Below are 21,250 nucleotides of genomic sequence, written 5' to 3'. Positions count from 1 at the left end.
TATTATTATTATTATTATTATTATTATTATTATTATTATTATTATTATTATTATTATTATTATTATTATTAAATTCTAGTTTTTCTTTCTGACTGGGCTTTTATATAGGTTTATGCTTTAAATTAAGGCTTTGATTACTATTTGGTTTACTTTGTCCCACAAAATTACACAATACATGAAGAAACCAGACTTCATTAGCAGAAAAAACAGCTGAAGAATGTAAACAATTGACCTTAAAAAGAGATGTGCAAAATAAACAGACCTAAAACACAATAAATGGACCTAAAATACTCAATGCTCAAAACTTTAAGTATTTAAGAGATATTTCTCACATGTTCTATTGCACAAGTAAGACAAAGGTTTAATATCAAATTTACATTACTTTAATATGTTATTCTTAAAAATTTCCTTCAAGCTACAGTATTATTATATTTAAAAGTGCTATAGTTACTGCTTTTTAAGCTTTTTTGCACCTCATATCCAGAGTTTTAGGGAGTTTTATCTCTTGTGCTGGACCGATTCTGGGCTCATCTGGATCTGGAGCTGTGGATTGATTTCGCTATTCCATTAGTTGTTTTTTTTTAAGTAAATAATTGTTGTTTGCTGTTGGTTTTCTATTTTACACGAATAAAAGCATTCATACAGCAAGGAACAGCAGCAGGAGCCCCTCAGATAAAGTGCTAACGTTTTCATTTTTCTCCAGGGAGGACAGCATTTGGCTCCACAGTGCTCCAATATTTTTGCTTAGCTAACTGAGATAACTGACTAGCCTTAGCTAGCTAGCTGTCCTAGTATGCTTCTTTAGTCGGTTTAAAGAAGCTCCTTATCAAATATTGGAGTCCTTTAGTACTTCCACTTAATTGTGGAGCTTAAATAACAAAAATAACTCCTTAAGTATAACTTCTACTTTAGTACTTTATTTATGCCTATATATCTATGTCTTTAAAACATCAAAATAGCTTTAGACAAATAAGTACGTCTTCAAATCATTCAAAATTATGTTCGTACCTCACAAATGCAATGTCTGTAAATTCAGGAGTCATTTTAAGTTAACTTAAAGTTCATTTCATTGCTTCCAGGCTTATTTATTCACAGTAGAGACCAGTGTTTTTTTATTTTCAATCGCTGATAATCTTATCCTATAAAAAAGTCTCTCATGAGTGGCTAATTAGAGAAATATCAACTCATCATTTGCTTACTTTTCTGCAAATCCAATATCGATACATAGCTAATAGAAATAAAAGTATAATAATTTTTTTGCAAGGTTTTTTTTTTAGGGCAAAACTGTTACATTCAACTATATTGACACCTCTCAAATATGCAGTACTGATATGTAAACCTCTAAAATTATTCATAGTCATGCCGTCATCTGTGGTGGACCTCACACTGTGGAGGAGTGTGTTTGTTCAGACAGCATTAGCCATGCTGAGACGATTCCGGGTGGCTGATTAACCGTGACTGACAGGGGGAGAGGAAATTCTGGAGCTCTGGTGCACCCCATAAATAACCTTCACTAGATGCTCACTGCCCATCTTTTCCTTTCTCTGCTGTACAGAATATTAGTGCAGGGTGATGCATATTCTGCACTGTAAATTAATAGATTAATGCTATACTATACACAGCTCTGGAAAAAAATAAAATTTGCTGACTTGAAAACCTCTGGAATATAATCAAGAGGAAGATGGATGATCACAAGCCATCAAACCACCAAACTGAACTGCTTGAATTTTTGCACCAGGAGTAAAGCAGCATAAAGTTATCCAAAAGCAGTGTGTAAGACTGGTGGAGGAGAACATGATGCCAAGATGCATAAAAATTATGATTAAAAACCAGGGTTATTCCACCAAACATTGATTTCTGAACTCATAAAACTTGTTCTTTTTGCATTATTTGAGGTCTGAAAGCTCTGCATCTTTTTTGTTATTTCAGCCATTTCTCATTTTCTACAAATAAATGCTCTAAATGAAAAAAAAATATATTTGTAATTTGGGAGAAATGTTGTGTGTAGTTTATAGAATAAAACAACAATTTTCATTTTACTCAAACATAAACCTATACATAGCAAAATCAGAGAAACTGATTCAGAAACTGAAGTGTTCTCTTAATTTTTTCCAGAGCTGTATTTTAGATTCTTCAAAATATGCACCTCTTGCTTAGATTAGACAGTTTTGCACATCTTTGCTTGATTTTCTCAGTCAGTTTTATGAGGTAGAGTCACCTGTAATTCGAGCTTTCAGTTAACAGCTGCGCTGAACTTATCAAGAGTTAATTACTTGAATTTCTTGTCTCTTAATAATAAAGTGTTTGAGAGCATCAGTTAAAGTAAAGTAGTGAAGAGGTAGAGTTACAGGTATACAGTGAATAGTGAATATTTAAATACTATTCTAATTCAGATTATGAGAAGCAAGAACTACTCAACTGAGTAAAGAAAAAAAATACTTTTAGAACTTTTGAAAGTGTCTTCAAGTGCAGTCACAAAGACTATTAAAAACGTTATAATGAAACTGGCTTTCATCAGGACCGACCCAGAAAAGGAAGAGCAAGAGTTACCTCTGTTGTACAGGATAAGTTTATCAGAGTTACCAGCCTCAGAAACCACAAGTTAACAGCCCCCTATATAAGGGCACCTCATTGCTTTTTAGTATTTTAGTTTGTTTAACACTTTTTTTAAGTTACTAAATTATTCCTTATGTCTTCCTTTATAGTGTGGATGACTTCAGTATTTATTTACAGTATAGGATTGACTAAGGTGTGTCCAAACTTTTGATTTGTACTGTATGATTATAACAGTAGTCTACATTAACTACAATAAATGATAAATGCCCACAGAACGTAAGTATTTTGTACATACAGTACGAAATTAATTGAATTGGACACTCGTTAGGCAAATTTTAGTGCAGTGCATGCTGGGAATTGTAGTGCAAGTGTAGTGTTATGTTTGACACATTGAATATAGTGTATTTGTACCCTGTAACCAGTAAATAAATCTTTTTTTATTATTATTATTATTATTATTTAATGGAGCTGTTTATTATCTTCACTCCGAGCCCCCAACACTGCCACAGGGACAGTGTGAGCAGGGTGAGCTGAACTCTGGTCAGCTGTAACCTGACAGCGCGTACGATTCATCACGCGGCCTGTCCAGAGCTACAGAATGCTCACTGATTTGGTCAGTTAGTCTATTTATATTCCATCAGTCTTGACAAATTGAGTGAGGCTGAGTCCTGCTCTGTGCCTCCTGCCTGCAGGTGAGCTGAGATTAATCTGGGTTTGATTTCATTTCTCTCTCTCTTGCGTCGTCAGTGTTGTGTGGACAGAAATGAAGAGTGGGATATGGCGGTTCACAGTACGGCTGCGCCGCCCCTCAGCTGCTCAGCCGCCGCACATCGCCACATTTATCACAGTCACTCAGGCTGAAAGGTGATTTGTGTGCCTTTGTACGCTCATATTGGGGGAGGAGGGGCAGCTGGAGCTCTTACACAGAGAACAGTGTTTGTGTGAGTAGAAAGAATTTTTCCAGCATAAGCCACAATGCATTAAGCATGGTGTCAACCATAGTGCTGGGCGGTATGATCAAAAATGTATATATATACAGCTCTGGAAAAAAAAACAAGATCCCACTTAAAACTGATGTTTCTTTGATTTTACCAAATTGAAAACATCTGGAATATAATCAAGAGGAAGATGGATGATCACAAGCCATCAAACCACCAAACTGAACTGCTTGAATTTTTGCACCAGGAGTAAAGGCATAAAGTTATCCAAAAGCAGCGTGTAAGACTGGTGGAGGAGAATTGGGATTTAAAAGCCAGGGTTATTCCACCAAATATTGTTTTCTAAACTATTTAAAACTTTATGAATATGAACTTGTTTTCTTTGCATTATATGATAACTAAAAGCTATGCATTTTTTTATTATTTATTTTATCCATTTTATGCAAATAAATGCTTTAAATTACATTTTTTTTATTTGGAAATTAGGAGAAATGTTGTCTGTAGTTTACAGAATAAAACAACAATGTTCATTTTACCCAACCATAAACCTATAATTATATATATAAATTATAGTATATAATAAATATATATATATTATATATTAAATATATAAATATATATAAATGTATATATAATTAACTGCTCAAAATGTAAGTATTTAAAAAAGATATTCTCAAATGTTCTATTGCAGAAGCAAGACACTCATAAAAACACTTACACATTGAGGAACAGCAGCAGGAGCTCCTCAGATAAAGTGCTGTTCTCATTTTTCTCCAGGCAGGATGGAGTGTTTGGCTACACATTACTCTGTTTTGTTAGCTTATTATGCTAACTGAATAGCATTAGCTAGTGAGCTGTCCCAGTATAATTTTTTGGTGCTGCTGTTCTATAGCTATAGCTGTTCTCTGCTGCACCTCTAGCGGTATGGCTTTGTGTGAAAAACGCATACCATAAGTATTACTTCGAAAGGATGTCCACAAATATTCAAATATATATATATATATATATATATATATATATATATATATATATATATATATATATATAAATACAGCATATATATATATATATATATATATATATATATATATATATATATATATATATATATATATATATATATAGGGCCAGAGAGATGTACAGTCACACTGACACACGCAGAAACAGACCAGTGTACAGTATGACTACAGCCCTATGCATACTCATATATTTATACATGTGAACACGTATACAGAATTCAGTGCATAGATATGTCTGTGCATGCATGCGTACAGTAGCATAACAGTCACACAGCGAGCAACGAGTACGCTTCTCCTGCCCTGGGGGCTCTTTATGCTGTGCTATGTGTGTGTGTGTGTGAGTGTGTGTAGAACAGTGTGGTCTGGAGCTGTAGATAAGACCCTGCTGTCCTCATGGTTCCCGCAGCTGCATCTTCTCTCCCTCAGACAGCATTAGCTTTAGCTAGCCATTCAGCTAACAGCCCTCTGAGAACATAGATCACTGCTGTCCCATAGAGCTGCAACTTTCCAGCAAACCACAGAAATCCTTCATAACTTTCAAAGGAAATGAATCAGTGTGAGAAGATTTCATTCTTCTGTTTTTTTGGATCATTTCTATTGGTCCATTTATCATGATATATTGATACAATGTATAAAACCGCTATCATATTCATATTACGTTCTTATTATGTGTGTTTAATGCAGGTAGGCAAACTAGACAGACATCCCAAGTTGCAAAAATTAATTTCAAGGAGGTATCCCTGGACCTAGACTTGGACCCACCAGCCCCCTGCCCAAAAACACACCAAAGGACATGTACAAGTCACATTTAACTCACCTCAACATGACATTTGTAATCATTTAGTCCCTCGTGGGCAGTGCTAAATTCACTATTACAAACTGTACTATTTTTAACTTTTACCAGACATGGATATACTTTAGAGTAGTCTGATTGAAATACGTTTTAATGGGAGCCATGATGCTCCTTCTCTTCCTCAGTGAACCAATCCTGTCCAAGAGGGGGGAAAAACAAAACACTGCCAGCCCACACTAAAAACTGATTGGCTGACTCACAGACTCTTTGCAGTGAACAGGCCAATCAGAACCCTCTCTGTTTTGCATGTGCTTCATGAATATGCACACTTGTTCTAGATTCTAGCGGGCATCAGGGAGCCGTTATTGATGTGTGGTAGATTCCCATAACTTCCAGGAGACTTGGGATGTCGTACAGTTGGTTTTGATTCTTAAAACCATTTTAAGACTAATAGTAAGAGCTTTTTCATTGTACGAAATGTAACATAAGGGGATAAAATGGGATAAAACCCTTGCACACCACTATATACATCTAAAATATATATAAAAAAAAACACACTTTTGAGTGGATCCTAAACAGATCTTATACTGTATATGTTTTTCTTTATTTTTTTTGTCACTCCAGTGTACTACTTGTATGAATACGCTCACTGCTGACCATGTTCATCAGTTTAATCATTGCACTAAAAAGGCTCACTATAGCTGACTCATTACATTACATCCAATCCCTGTACAGAATATAAAGCTGAGAGATATAAACATTATATACTGTACAGTATTATATTGGAAAAGCTGTTGGCTGGGAGAGCAAGTGTTTAGTTTGGACAGATAAATATATAAACAATATTAGTAAGAGAAGTTATTTCATACATGCCAGTAGTTAATTCGATCTTCCAGGTTACTTTAATCAGAATGTCATTGTGCTGAATGTGCTGCTGGTGGCTTTGAACAACATGTTTCTCCCACAGGCAGTACTTTAATGACTGCAGTGGCTGTAAGATAGATAGAATGCCCTGAACACAATGCAGTGGTTTAATGTCTAATTTAAGCTCACAAGTTCTAAATAGTAGTTTCTGCACCTCCATCTTGAAATGAAGTCATGATAAGTTGCCTGACAAGCACAAACGAATAACTGGGATAGGGGAACATACTGAAAAATTAATTCTGTGGAAATGCATGAATAATTAAGAGATATTTTCAGCAACATCTGGAATTTAGGCATTTCCATGAAATTATTTTTGCATTCTGCTCTTTCAAAGTTCTCAGTGCCTTGTTTAATTGCCTTGGAATTCTATCAATGAGATGTGAAGCTACTTTGAGCTTGGTAATGGTGTAAAAATAGTGATTTCTTTGCGTTGGTGACACTATGCCCCCGTCACTTGCATTGTGAGCCTGTTGGAAGCATCAGCTAAAAGCGCTATATTTCAAATGTCACCTAAGGAAATTGAATCACACAAGAAGTAGATACACAGCGCTGTCTCTGTGTCTGTGTAAGTGAAAGGCTGCTGCTGCCTGAGAAGCGCGAGGGGGAGGGGGAGGGGGAGCACAAGGTGGGGAAGCGAATGTCAACGCGAGGTAACCACATTGCCTCCATCCACATGGTTGGGCACGTGCTTTTAAACGTGGGCATTTGTCGAAAGCTGTGCACCTCAGTCCGGCACAGTTTTGCAGTGCAGATATTTCCAGTTACAGCTGAATTCATGCTTTAATCCCAGAAAAAACACACTTATATACCTTTTATCTATTTAAATGCCTGATTAAAGGGCCGATTACTGTTGTTTAATGTTTTCCTCGGGTTTGGAGTGTTTGGCCCTGACTCAGTAAAGTACACTGAGAACATCCTGACATGTTCTTATCACTGTTGATTAACCTGGATCTGAACCCGTGGACTTTAGTATATCTACATCCGACCTCAGGAAATCATTTATTTTACAGACTGCCACAGACTGTGCTGCTCTTTAGACCTGTTGTTCATGAACTCATGTTATTAGAGAAAGCGCTCTCTGCTGGTGGTGAGAGGAACTGCTCTGCAGACTTTTTTTACATAATCCAGAGACGCTCTTACAGATTAGAGGGTTCATGGCATGTTCATGCTAACCTCAGTGAACCTTTCTCCAGCGTTGTTCTCATTTTTTTCCCATCCCTCATCGTCTACTGAATCATATCTGCTGAAAACTCTATTGAATTTTAATCAGAACAAATTGCTGTTCAGACCTGATTTATACTGAGATTATCCAATAATTGGTTTGCAATTAATTTTCCTATAATTCTTTTTAGCTCATTTACTCAGGAATATAATTAAAACAGCAGATATTGTAGTAATAGTGATAATTATGAATATCTGAAATGTACTGTAGGTTAAACTGATATAGGTATTAACTCTTATTGACAATTATAATACAACAGTATGATAAAATAATATTATTACAATATGTTGCTCACGATAGCAATGATATCATTATCCTCTGATTCTGTGATACTCAATATATATCGATATAAGACAATTCTCGACAATCCTTAATGGCATCTGTGTTACTAAAGAGCATAAAACCCTCCTAAATAAGGTAATACCTTCTTCACAGCAGGTTTTCCTTATTCATTTGATTATAGCGCCACCATGTGGAGTAATGATGCATATAAAATATGGATAAAAATACTCTTATTTAGGGCACAGAATGGCTAGTTCGAATCCCAGCCATGCAGCTTGCCCTTGCTCTATCTGGGTGGGTAGATTGGCGCACAACATCATTATTTAACATATTCTAGTTTGGGGTATTGGCATCACTTTTAAACAAATATTCATACAAAGCTAAAATATACACAATCTATCTGAATAATAATGATTTTTTTTTTTTTTTAATTATCTTGTTCTTTTCAGGTTACAACCATCCCGCTCTGATGAAGGCCGTCACCAATCCCATCCATCTGGTAAGACGTGATGTGGAAGAGCAGTGTGTATTTATAGCGAGCGTATATGTGTGTGTGTGTGTGTGTGTGTGTGTGTGATGTGTAATAGATTCACACTCGTTCAGGCGGAGCTGATGCTCTGATGGCGCATGGAGTGATGAGACTGCAATATGAGGACACGTTACAATCCCAGCCTGATCTCTGATCAGGACCCAGCCACCTGCAGCTCCTGCAGCTTTATTGCAGAACAGGAAATGACTTTTTGGCTGTGTTTCATTTCACAGCTCTTCTTTTAGAGTCACTTCTGTGAGTTTCTCGCTGGCTTGAGTCGTGCTCGGGTTCTGATTGGAACAGATCAGATTTAAATGGGACAGTCTTTTATCCTGTAGTCTTTTGGCTCTCATATATTCAGAATTGTTTTGGTTCCCTTCTGTTTTCTCAGAGTGCGTTTGTCAATCGGCCAGCTCTTGGGATTCTGCCACCGGAAAACTTCCCGGAGAAGCTGGTGGAGAGTCTTCTGTCGGTGAGTGCTTGTTGAGAACTGTAGAACAAACAGTAAGGTTTTTTTTTTTAAAAGTGGGGACATGGATAGAATTCATAGAATTGGCCTGTGGCCTGTGGAATGTTTAATATATATGTACGTTTGTATATTGTACACACAGGCTGTTTTTTACTGAGTTTTACGTAGAGTAGAGAAGTGTTTAACCTAAACTTAAAACACATTTTAATTATCCGAGTCCTAAAATCTTTAATGTGTATATTCCTTTAACATTCATGAATTAAGTATATTAAATATTCTCTCATACACTTACTTAAAATTGTCTGTTTTATATAGGTATTTACCGTAATTTCCAGGCTATTGAGCGCATCTGAATGTAAGCCGCACCCACTAATTTTAAAAAGGAAAAAAAAAATTACATATATTAAGGCTGCAGAAAAATATAACACAGAACATGGCTGGTTTAAAAAAAAAAAAAAAGTCGTAATATTATGAGAATAAAGTCCTAATATTAAAAGGAAAAAGTAGATTAATTACTTGGATTCGAAAAAGTTCGAAAGCTCGCAGGGAAAGGAGAATGTTCCACTCGTGATCTGTTACCGGGCTGCTGTGATTATTATCAGTTAGTTACATGTTACATTTCTAACTTGCTGCTGTTTATTAATGCTCTAGTGTTACAGTTAGATAATACTGTGTCCAGATTTAGCAGTGGAGGCGTCGCTACCACTAGCCTAGCTTATATTGTGCTTCAGCTTCGTCTCACTCGTTGCGAGACACCTCTTTCTTGAGCTATCTTCTTCATCATGCAGCAGTCGAGCCTTTTGAAAACCTGTTGCTGTTAGTGGATTTTTTCACACTGCTCCACGCTGTCAGGACTTGAGCTAAAGTTGCGATTTACGCTGATGTCGAGGGGCTTTAAATATGTTGTTGTTTGGTGGAGTAAAACATTTTTGTTTATTTACAGTAAGCTTAGATTTCCAAAGTTTTTTTTTTTTTTATTGAACTAGCGTGTTTTGGTGGCAAAAAGCTGGATAGCCCATAAACCAAAAGAAAAAACGGTACTAATTTAAAACCAATGATGTTCACAAACTTTTCTTAGTCTCCTAATAATCCTGTATTTTCTAGCTATGCATCCAAGTACTGAACTAACCTTTCACTATATCGAATTTTATATTGTGAGTCCCTACACCCCCTCCCAAGCACACCCGAGCGCATTATAGCTGTATAGTGTGACTCAGAGCCTGCATTAGTATTGTTATAGTTAAATCGAGCTGTCGAATTCTCTTTTAGATCGCTCCCACTGGAATGACCCGGGTGCAGACCATGGCTTGTGGCTCCTGCTCCAACGAGAACGCCTACAAGGCCATGTTCATCTGGTACAAAGTGAGTGCACTCCATTTACTCCAGGCTCTGCTCCCACACACAGCCCAGCGAGTTTAATAGAATTTGGAGACTCACTCACTTCTCCACTCAGGCGTGAGGAAACGTTTGAGCAGAATTAGCCGTAATTTATTTTGTATACCATTACAGACTGTTCATATACAGCAGAAATGTTTAACTGTACAAATATGTATAATAATAATTATATAATTATAATTACAGTCTGCTGTGATGAATTGGATTTGATGGTTATTGATTTATGTGATTTATGTGATTTCTTGATTAGAATAAAGAGAGGGGAACCAACAGCCCTTCAGCAGATGAAGTCAGCTCCTGCATGATCAACCAGGTAACAACTAGGCGATATAATTCTCAGTGTGAACACGATGAAGATATAACACATTTATTTTTTTATTTGCTTGAATAGACTTTAAATAGTGACTAATAGTGAATAAATATAAATAAGTAAACAATGTAATTATTGCTGCAGAGTTTCTATATTATATTTCTGTTTAAATCATTAAATAAATGTTGTTTTATGCCATAATGTAATTGATTATGACTGTAATCTTTGGAATTAATATTATATAATACAGTAATAGTGTTATAATAGAGAGTGAGAAATGGATGGATGTATAGATAGATGGATGGATGGATGGATGGATGGATGGAGAGATAGAGAGATAGATAGAGAGATGGATGGATGGATGGATGGAGAGATAAAGAGAGACATAGATGGACACTTTATTGATCCAGAAGGAAATGTAGGTTTATCCCGAAGGAAATTAAGGACACACATGCGTCATCCTCATTATGTTGTATTTCTGCAGGGTCCTGGTTGTCCAGATTTGAGCATCCTGTCCTTTATGGGGGGCTTCCATGGCAGAACTTTGGGTAAGTCCTCAGATCAGTGGTCACCAGCTAATCAGGTGCTTTTGAAAGCACCAGTTAGACACATCTAGTGGGTTTGATTTAGGGTTTGATCACAAACCTGCTGAAAGACGAGTTTGGAGACCACAGTTTTAGATTTAAAGAGTGTTCTTTTAAGGGTTCTTTATGGTTCCTACATGCAGTTCAGTGTGGTGTTTAACATAATGCAGCTTATATACGTTATGTTGGTTCTGTTCTGCATCACAGTGGAACAAAATTGAAAAAAATATATATATAACAAAAGGGAAATGTTAGGTTTTGATTACCAATACAATAAGTTATTTCTACTGAAGAAAAATTTGATTTTGGTTCAATCCCTGCTGTGCCAAAACCTTTATAAAAGTCCAACACTTCGTAAAAATAAAACTTTGATTAATTAAATATATCCTAGTACTCAATATTAAAAAATTCCCAATAATGTAATAATTCAGTAATGTAACAAGGTATTACAATTGATTAAACTGAAAGTTGAATAAATTCCCATTAGTGTTGGAAATAAAAATATATTAAATTTAAACATTTACTTAATGGATTAGTTATTACATTATTATGTAGAATTTATATTTTTAAGGTTGTACAGTACTGTTATCTCATATATATATATATATATATATATATATATATATATTCCTAATAATAATTTAATCATAATAGACTTTAGAGCTTTATCTTCTGCTTGCTTGTTCTTATCAAAATCTGTTTAATTGATATGTTCTCAGGTTGTTTGGCGACGACTCATTCGAAAGTCATCCACAAGCTGGACATTCCCTCCTTCGACTGGCCCATCGCCTCCTTCCCCAGGCTGCAGTATCCTCTGGAGGAGTTTGTCAGAGAAAACGCGCAGGAGGAGGCGCGCTGCCTGGAGGAGGTCAGAGCACTGTCCTTAAACATCAGTCCAGAAACAGAGTGTGTTTATTCAGTTCCAATTAAAAGAGGTCAGTGTCAACTCTAGTGACCAGAACCTGATAAAAATGTCCTAAAGCAGGCTCCAAGTGGTCCAGGGGACAAAAGCGCTGCCACTATGACTATGATCTGGAGATTGCCGGTTCGAATCCCGGTCATGCAGCTTCCCATCAGCTGCCAGAGCCCTGAGAGAGCACAATTGGCCTTGTTTTCTCTGGGTGGGTACAGTAGATGCCGCTCTTTACCCTCATCACTCCTAAGGGTGATGTCGATCAGCACACGGCTGCGTCTGTGAGCTGATGTATTGGAACTGAGTCGCTGCGCTTTCCTCCGAGCGTTAGCTCTGTGATGCTACTCGGCAAGTTCAAAAAGAGGCAGAGTCTGATTTCAAATGTGTCGGAGGAGGCATGTGCTAATCTTCACCCTCCTGGTGTTGTGGCATCACTAGTGATGGGAGATAATTGGCATAGCTAAACTAAATATTGAATTTGGGCCACTTTTACCAGCTGTGTGAACGGAGGTAAATCAGTTTTCTCGTTAGATGTTTCCTTCCTCCAAGTTTAGAAAAATGACGAAATCTGAGGCAGCAGCCATATTTAGCATGGCACAGAAAGAAACTGCATCCATAAACAACGTGGTGCTGCATAAAAAAAAGCATATTTGCATTTTAATCAGATTCCAGTTTAACCAGAAAGGCATTTGAATGTCACGTGTAAATGAATGCAGTTAAATCTCATCAGGATACAGTCCATTTAAAGTGACCAGGTGTAAACAGGGTTTATAAATCAGGTGCAGTTTATGACTCTTTAACTTGGCTAATTACATAAAAAAGATACCTATTTACAGGCATACAGGAAAGCTGTAGTTTCGGCAGGTATAGAAACAGAGCTGGATGAATATGAAGAGCTTGAGGCTTGTGGTCCTTCAGGGCCTGGGTTATACACAGATGAATATCGTCTTTACGCTTCTCAGTTTTATAGACAGAACCAACAGCCTGTGCTACAGAACAGCTGCACTGAACTGCTGTAAACAGCTTGTTATATTTTGCAGCTTTTTCATTAAACCCAGTGTAACGGTTGTATTGGAAACTGAAGCATTGTGAAGATGTCAACAGAGGAAATATACATGTAGATAAAAACACATTAGCATCTGTCTGAGGCTGAGAGTAAAGGCTCTTCTACTCTTTCTCTTCTTAGACAGTCTTCTTATTCTTCTTTTTCATCTTGTTTTCCTCTTCCATGTTTTCTTCTTCTCCTCACCTCTTTCTGTTCTTTCTTCTCTTCATACTCTCTCATCTTTTGCCTTCCTCTTCTACCTACTCCCGCTCTTACTCCTCCTCATCATACTTCTCCTTTTCTTCTTCTTCCTCTTCTTCTTATTCTTCTTATTCTTCATATTCTTCTTCTTCTTCTTCTTCTTCTTCTTCTTCATATTCTTCATATTCTTCTTCTTCATATTCTTCTTCTTCATATTCTTCTTCTTCTTCATATTCTTATTCTTCTCCTTCATATTCTTCTTCTTCTTCTTCTTCTTCTTCTTCTTCTTCTCTTTCATATTCTTCTTCTTCATATTCTTCATATTCTTATTCTTCTCCTTCTCCTTCTCCTTCATATTCTTCTTCTTATTCTTCATATTCTTCTTCTTCTTCATATTCTTATTCTTCTCCTTCATATTCTTCTTCTTCGTCTTCTTCTTCGTCTTCTTCTTCATATTCTTCCTTCATATTCTTCTTCATCATTTTCTTCATATTCTTCTTCTTCTTCATCATTTTCTTCTTCATATTCTTCTTCTTCTTCTTCTTATTCTTCTTCTTCTCCTTCTTCTTCTTCTCCTTCTTTTCTCCTCCAGTCTGTTTTCTTTTTCTCCTCCTGTCTTCTTCATCTTGTTCTGCTCTTCCATTCTTTTTCATCTTCTCCTTTCCTCTTTTTCTGCTCTTTTTTCTCTTCATATGCTCATTTTTAGCCTTCATCTTCTTCTTACTCCTCCCGCTTTTCCTCCTCCTCATCATCATCATACTTCTCATCCTCATACTTCTCATTCTCATCATCATCATACTTCTCATCCTCCTTTTTCGTCTTTCTTCTCTTCATACTCTCATCTTTTGCCTTCCTCTTCTTCTCACTCCTCACCGCACTTCTCCTCTTTTTCTTCTTCCTCTTTTTGTCTGCTCGTCTTCTTTTTCTTGCAATGGCTTGTTATTGTTGTTCTTTTTGTTCTCTTCCTCTCCAGTTTTCTTAATCTTTTTCACTTCTTTTCTTCTTTTCCATCCAAAATACTGATGATGTAGAACTATTGAGTTTTTATTCATTAAATGTATGAGAGTACACACAGTAAGAATATGTGAGAATATGTGGTGTGTTAAATTGGGTTATGTATTTGTGGATGATGCTTGTTAGCTTAATGTATATATGTATTATATAGTTTTAAAAGTCAGATGTTCTCTTTTTCAGCTCCTTCTTATTCTCCTTTCTGACCTCGTGTTTCAGGTGGAGGATTTGATAGTGAAGTGGAGGCAGAAGGGAAAGCCGGTGGCCGGCATCGTTGTGGAGCCCATCCAGGCGGAGGGAGGAGACAACCACGCCTCACCAGACTTCTTCATCAAATTACGCAACATCGCTCGCAAGGTAGCACTTCCTTCCGTCATCATTTATCTCTTTTATCATATAATCTGGATTGTAGGAAAACACTAGCTTTCTGTTCTGAGTCTTTATTTGTGTTCTGTGGTGTTATATTTTTGTGATATATTTAGATCTTGCCTCTGAAGCACCTCCATCAAAGATCAGTGTTCTTATTGAATAGTTGAGGTTTTTCAGGCATTTTTCCAGTGGCTGTTGAAAAGCGCAGTGCAGAATGAATTGGGCACATGGCACTCCGCGGGCTCCTGCCCTCCTTGTCTGTTCTGATTTGTGTCTTGGTGAATATGACGGGCTGGGAAACGAGCCCAAAACGAGCAAGCTATTGTGGCCTCACTGTGGCCCCGCAATGGCCTCAAAAAAACACCCTGACCTTGCATAACTCTTATTATCTGACTTGTGCAACCATGTAGCTTCAAATTCTACTGTCACTGCTGTAAGTATGTTACAGTTCTGCTGAACATTTTGAGAGAATATATAATTTTCTATATTTCTGCTTAATATTGATCTAAAACATACAGTTGCAAGAAAAAGTATGTGAACCCTTTGGGATTGCTTGGATTTCTGCATAAATTGGTCATTAAATGTGTTCTGATCTTCATCTAAGTCACAACAATAGACAAACACAGTCTGCTTAAACTAATATTACACCAAAATATATATGTTTGCATGGTTTTATTGAACCCAACATGTTAACATTCACAGTGAGGAGTAAAAGTATGTGAATTTTTGGATGTAATAATAAGCAAAAACCTCAATGTGGCACATTTAATGAATAATTTATGCAGAAATCCAACTAATCTCAAAGGGTTTACATTCTTTTTCTTGCAACTTTATTATATAGATGTATTAAACACACTCATTTATTTGTTTTATTGCTGATGATTATGGCTTACAGCCAATGAAAACCCAAAAATCAGTGTCTCAGAAAATTAGAATATTATATAAAAGCGATTGATGTTTTTGGCAGTGTGGGCAGTGTGCCAAGTCCTGCTGGAAAATGAAATCCGCATCTCCGTAAAAGTTGTCAGCAGAGGAACGCATGAAGTGCTGTAAAATCTTCTGGTAGACCTTATGGTAGATTATGTAATCAAAAAATGTGTCAGAGGTGGAAAATATATATATTTTTTAAGTTTTAAGAAGTACATTAAAAAGAAGCATCTTTTAAATTGCATAGTCATTTTTTTATATTTATGCACATCTGCATAATTTTTATTCATACATTTATTTTGTTTAGAAAATGTAAAATATATTTATCCTGTTAATTGCTTGAATTTTATATTTTTAAAACCATATTTACAAAATGCCAATGAATATAGAAATAATTTGTTGCCAGAAGGCAAACCCATTGCATAGAGGTTTTAAATAATCAATAATTATATTCTTTATGCTTTGTGATTCATTTTTTGTTTTGTGAATTTTTATTCCATATACAATAATAGCCAAAAAAAAAATAATAATGTCTTTTCATCACATTAATCACAATATCAGTTATCTCACTATGACTCATGACATGTTCTTCTGTTTCTGCTTCTTTCAGCACGGATGTGCTTTCCACGTGGATGAAGTTCAGACAGGCGGTGGAACCACGGGCAAGTTCTGGGCTCACGAGCACTGGGGCACGGACGACCCGGCCGACATCGTCTCCTTCAGCAAGAAAATGCTGACGGGAGGATACTACCACAAAGACGAGCTGGTGCCAGACAAGGTAGAGCTGCTCTGATCCTCCAGTGAGACGCTGCTGCTTCTGCTGCTCTCCAAGAATCTTTACTGATCTGTCCTTCATACAGCATCTTGAGTATCTGAGTATCTACTGCTAATGATGATGATGATGATGATGATGATGGAAGTGATGTTGGCATATGTGTGAAATCATCAGTTCTGATGATTCTAATCACTTGTGAAGAACTGTGAGCCCTCCATAGCTCAGCTTTTAAACATGAGCAATAGCGCCCCCTGCTGCTGAACAATAGGGCTTGCATATTAAATAACCATCATTTCTTTCTTATTATAAAACAGTTGTGCCTGTTTATTTAATTAGGGTTTTATATGCGTGAACAGTTGGATAATGTTGGTATTTCCATGTGAAATGCTGCAGAGATCATAAAATGGACAGACTTAGATCAGCTGATTGGACAGCAGTCCTTTATGCATTTAATTCTTAATATATTTCATTATTAATGTTTGCTTTTTCTTACTTATTACATAAACTCGTGTGTGTGGTCCTGTTAAAACATATATTTTATGCGGTATGAATCTGCAGATTGTATATTAATATTAATACATCATCAACTTTTTTTAAGCAAGGATAAATCTACAGTTTGTTTAGTTTTTAACAAACGGACAGAACACAAGGAGAATTTTTTAATCTAGTATGAATCTGTACTATATGTAGATTTTACTGATTGGCAGTAATAACTGTACATTAATTTTGCAGTGTGTATTTTTGTGAGAAAGTGATATTTATTGAGAAATATTTGTTCAGTATTTTTTTTAAGTAGCAGACTGGCAGTAATTGTGGAGTGATTTTAATCCAGTATTATTATCCAGTATGGATTATTACAGTAGAACTTTAATAATGTTGAGTAATTTTTATCCAGTATGAATTCTGCAATAATGTACTCAGTTCATACTGGGTAATTACAGTAAAACTTTAATAATGTAGAGTAATTTTAATCCAGTATGAATTATTTAATAAAGTACTCGGTTCATACTGGGTTATTACAGTAAAACTTAAATAATGTGGAGTAATTTAATCCAGTATGAATTCTGTTATAATGTACTCAGTTCATACTGTGTTATTTCATGATGTGGAGTAATTTTAATCCAGTATGAATTCTGTTATAATGTACTCAGTTCATACTGGGTTATTACAGTAAACTTTAATATTGTAAAGTAAATTAATCCAGTATGAATTCTGTAATAATGTACTCAGTTCATACTGTGTTATTTCATGATGTGGAGTAATTTTAATCCAGAATGAGTTTACAGTGGGTGTGGTTTTTTAAAAACGCACAGTGATTGTGAGAAGATTTTAATCCAGTATGAACTATGCAGTATGTCTGACTGACAGTACTTGTGGAAGGATTTTAATCCAGTATAAATTATGTAATAATGTACCCAATTCATACTGGGTTATTATACTAGAACTTTAACAAGGTGGAGTAATTTTAATCCAGTATGAGTTTACAGTGTGTCTGATTGACAGTACTTGTGGAGGGAATATAAGGCACCATGAATATATAGTGTATCTAATGAATATACAATGTATATGTAATTTTTTTAGTGTGAAAGTGATACTTATGGAGAAATCTTCATCCAGTATATATTTGTTTTAGATTTTACAGACTGAACGTAGTTGTGGAGTGATTTAATCCAGTATGAATCTTCAGTTGTTTCACAAATCTCACAGCATTTTAATTTGTATTGTAATATTATTATTATTTGAGAATATCTCTCATACTGTATTGTGTGTGTATCTGAATCAGGGCTACAGAATCTTTAACACATGGATGGGAGACCCCTCTAAGAACGTGTTCCTGACGGAGGTCCTGAACGTGATCAGGAGAGAGAACCTTCTGGATGAGGTGGCTCGCTCAGGGAAGGTTCTGCTGCAGGGACTGTACGAACTACAGGTAATTATATATCTCTATTTTACACAGTGACTGATTTACTTTTCTTTTTATTCGTATATTGTATTTGTAGTGATGTTCATGATCAGATTATAAGTCATTGGCCTTTCACAGTCATTTCATTATTGACTTATCATGCAATATGGTAGTGTGAAAAAGTTTCTATTTTTTTTTTCTATTCTATTTTTCAATATTTTTTTCATTGGTTGTTCAGATTAGCAATTTCATACCTTCAACCAGAAGCCAGACTCTCATTGGAAGCTATAGGAAGAGTTTAAAAGGCTGTTATTTCTGCAAAATGAGGATCTACTAAATATTAAAGTAATTTTTCTGTTGGGTTGCCAAATTTATGCACCTGCCTAATTTAGTTTAAAGAATTATTGCACACTTTCTGTAAATCCTATAAATTTCACTTTCTTAAATATCACTGTGTTTATCTACTACATGATATATTTAACTGAAATTGCTGATCTGAACAACCAATGATTTATAAAGGAAAATCATAAAAATGACCTCACTAATTTTAGCTGACCCCAATATTGCCCTTTGGGTTTACATGTGAGGAGATCCCATTATTAAGTGTGATCGAGTAGTTTTAGACTTGTTGTTTTATTTATTTAGAATAGCCTCAAATCATTTTCCTATTTTAACATTACAGTATTAATATCTGAATATGCTTAAAAATGGCATGGATCTATGCAGTGATAAAATTACAGTAATATTGTTTATCGATATCATTTTATTGGCAATATATCATTCATCATGACAGACCTAGTCAGTCAGTGTTGATAAAGTTTTAGAAATGTCTCAAATGCCTCTCTCTCTTCTTTCTATCTCTCCTTTTGTTCAGGCTCAGTATCCTCACATCCTGAGTCGGGCTCGCGGCCAGGGAACCTTCTGTGCTGTAGATGCCCGTGACGATGTGACCCGGGACAATCTCCTGCTCAAAACCAGAGACAAGGGTACGCAGAAGCTCAGAATCTGCAGATTTGTGTAGTTTTTACCTTGGTTGTAATAATTAGGGATTGATTTTAATCCAGTATGAATTTGCAGTGTGTGTAGTTTGTGTTATCAGCAGATTTATACAGATTTAAATCATTCTACAATTAATACTGTCAGATTTGTGTAGTTCTTTACTTTGACAGTAATAATTATAGATTGATTTTAATTTAGTATAAATCTTCAGATTTGTTTAGTTCTTTACTTTAACAGTAATAATTAAGGATTGATTTTAACTTAGTATCAATCTTCAGATTTGTGTAGTTCTTTACTTTAACAGTAATAGTTATGGATTGATTTTATTTTAGTATAAATCTTCAGATTTTGTAGTTCTTTACTTTGACAGTAATAATTATGGATTGATTTTAATTTAGTATGAATCTTCAGATTGGTGTATTTCTATACTTTGACAGTGATAATTAAGGATTGATTTTAATATAGTACGAATCTTCAGATTTGTGTAGTTCTTTACTTTGACAGTAATGATTCTTATTTTAATCCAGAATAAATTGTATAGATTGTTTGTCATTCTTATAGTGGCAGTAATAACTGTGGAAATATTGTAACTTTGTACTGAATCTGCAGTGTGCCAAGTGCTGCTGGAAAATGAAATCCACATCTTGTCAGCAGAGGGAAGCATTAATTAATAGTCCAATTAATAGTTGCCGTATAAGATATACTGTTGAATATTTATGTTTTTTATTTTATACAGCTGTGGCACACTTTGTTGTTGCTAATAAAACAATTATAAGAGATTACTTTTATAAACCTAATCCGTCAGATATCACCTGTTCTGTACTGCTGAATGCAACCCATTAATTTACCTGTCTCCTCAGGTGTTCTCCTGGGCGGCTGTGGAGATCGGTCCATCCGCTTCCGCCCGGCTCTGGTCTTCAAGGAGTACCACGCTCACCAGTTCCTCAACATCTTCAACGACGTGCTGTCTGAATACAAATAAAGTCCCGGAGGCCCAGCCGGCTGACCACAAAGAACAAGCACAAGGGTCCAAGCCCAGATGAGGGGTTCTTCTTTTCTCAACACATCACAGAGCAATCAGTCACTCTTTCTCCTGCTTTCCTTTCCTTTTCTAACTTTCTGCCTTCCTCTCTTCTTTTCATTTACTGTTTTTGTGTTTTTTTTTAGCACTACTTTACACTGCAGTCACACTATAATACGCACAATGAAACGGAGAGCTCTCACGCTACCAGACCCAGTGAACACCTGGGGATTTTAATAAGCTTTACTTACTTTACGAATCCACTGATTGCTGCATTAACAGAAGACAAATTCAATGTTCTCCACACACGTTCCACGTTCCAATACTCCACTCTGTCCACCCAGTCACAAGACCACCCAGCATAGTGAGCTTACTGAGCTTAGAGAAGGTCTTCAGACCTGATACATGCTGCTAGCTGTCCTCACGCAGCGTCCTCTGAACATAAAGAGCGCCCAGACTTTAACTTCCAGCTAAACAGGCGTCTGCTCCCCTACTCACAAGATAACACCTCACAAGTTATCATGTAAAGGTGTGGGTGTTCCCAAGTGGTTGTCTGAGTTCTCTCAATATAGGTACTGCTTTTCCATGATTTCTGTGTTCAGCCAATCAGAACAGAGGTAATTTACAGCTTAAACTGCGATAAATAGCATCGCCTAGCCTTGAGCACGCTGGCCAGCATTTAGCCTCACTCACAAGATAACAGCTCATAACTTATAGATATAGATGTGGATGTGGGTTGCTATCCTTTGACTTTTGGCATGTAGTAGTTGCAGTGTATATCCAAGTTTCTACTGTTATATATGTTTTATATATATATATATATATATATATATATATATATATATATATATATATATATATATATATATATATATATACTCACATATATATATATATATATATATATATATATATATATGTATATATGTATATACATAAATATATATATATATATATATATATATATATATATATATATATATATATAGAACAAAACCACTATTAAGTCTTAAGTGGAGCTCAGGGAACAAAATAAGATAAATCATACGAAAGTTGGAACGAAGA

General features: G+C 35.8%; 1 protein-coding gene across 1 annotated transcript in view; it reads left to right on the top strand.

Annotated features, from left to right (window-relative positions):
• The window catches only part of abat (4-aminobutyrate aminotransferase), a 47,890-nt gene extending 27,310 nt beyond the window's left edge, over positions 1-20,580 (top strand). The window contains exons 6-16 of the mRNA XM_022675868.2: positions 8,184-8,233; positions 8,655-8,735; positions 10,002-10,094; positions 10,378-10,440; positions 10,922-10,985; positions 11,741-11,889; positions 14,411-14,548; positions 16,098-16,265; positions 18,046-18,192; positions 19,040-19,151; positions 20,025-20,580. Coding sequence (XP_022531589.2) covers positions 8,184-8,233; positions 8,655-8,735; positions 10,002-10,094; positions 10,378-10,440; positions 10,922-10,985; positions 11,741-11,889; positions 14,411-14,548; positions 16,098-16,265; positions 18,046-18,192; positions 19,040-19,151; positions 20,025-20,146 — 1,187 coding nt within the window. The 3' untranslated portion in view covers positions 20,147-20,580. The remainder of the gene's footprint in view (positions 1-8,183; positions 8,234-8,654; positions 8,736-10,001; positions 10,095-10,377; positions 10,441-10,921; positions 10,986-11,740; positions 11,890-14,410; positions 14,549-16,097; positions 16,266-18,045; positions 18,193-19,039; positions 19,152-20,024) is intronic.
• The last annotated feature ends 670 nt before the right edge of the window (positions 20,581-21,250 follow it).

The sequence above is a fragment of the Astyanax mexicanus genome, chromosome 19, assembly GCF_023375975.1.
Source record: "Astyanax mexicanus isolate ESR-SI-001 chromosome 19, AstMex3_surface, whole genome shotgun sequence".
Lineage (NCBI taxonomy): Eukaryota > Metazoa > Chordata > Actinopteri > Characiformes > Acestrorhamphidae > Astyanax > Astyanax mexicanus.
Note: the sequence above shows the minus strand (reverse complement) of the source record. Positions and strands in the feature narration are given on the sequence as shown.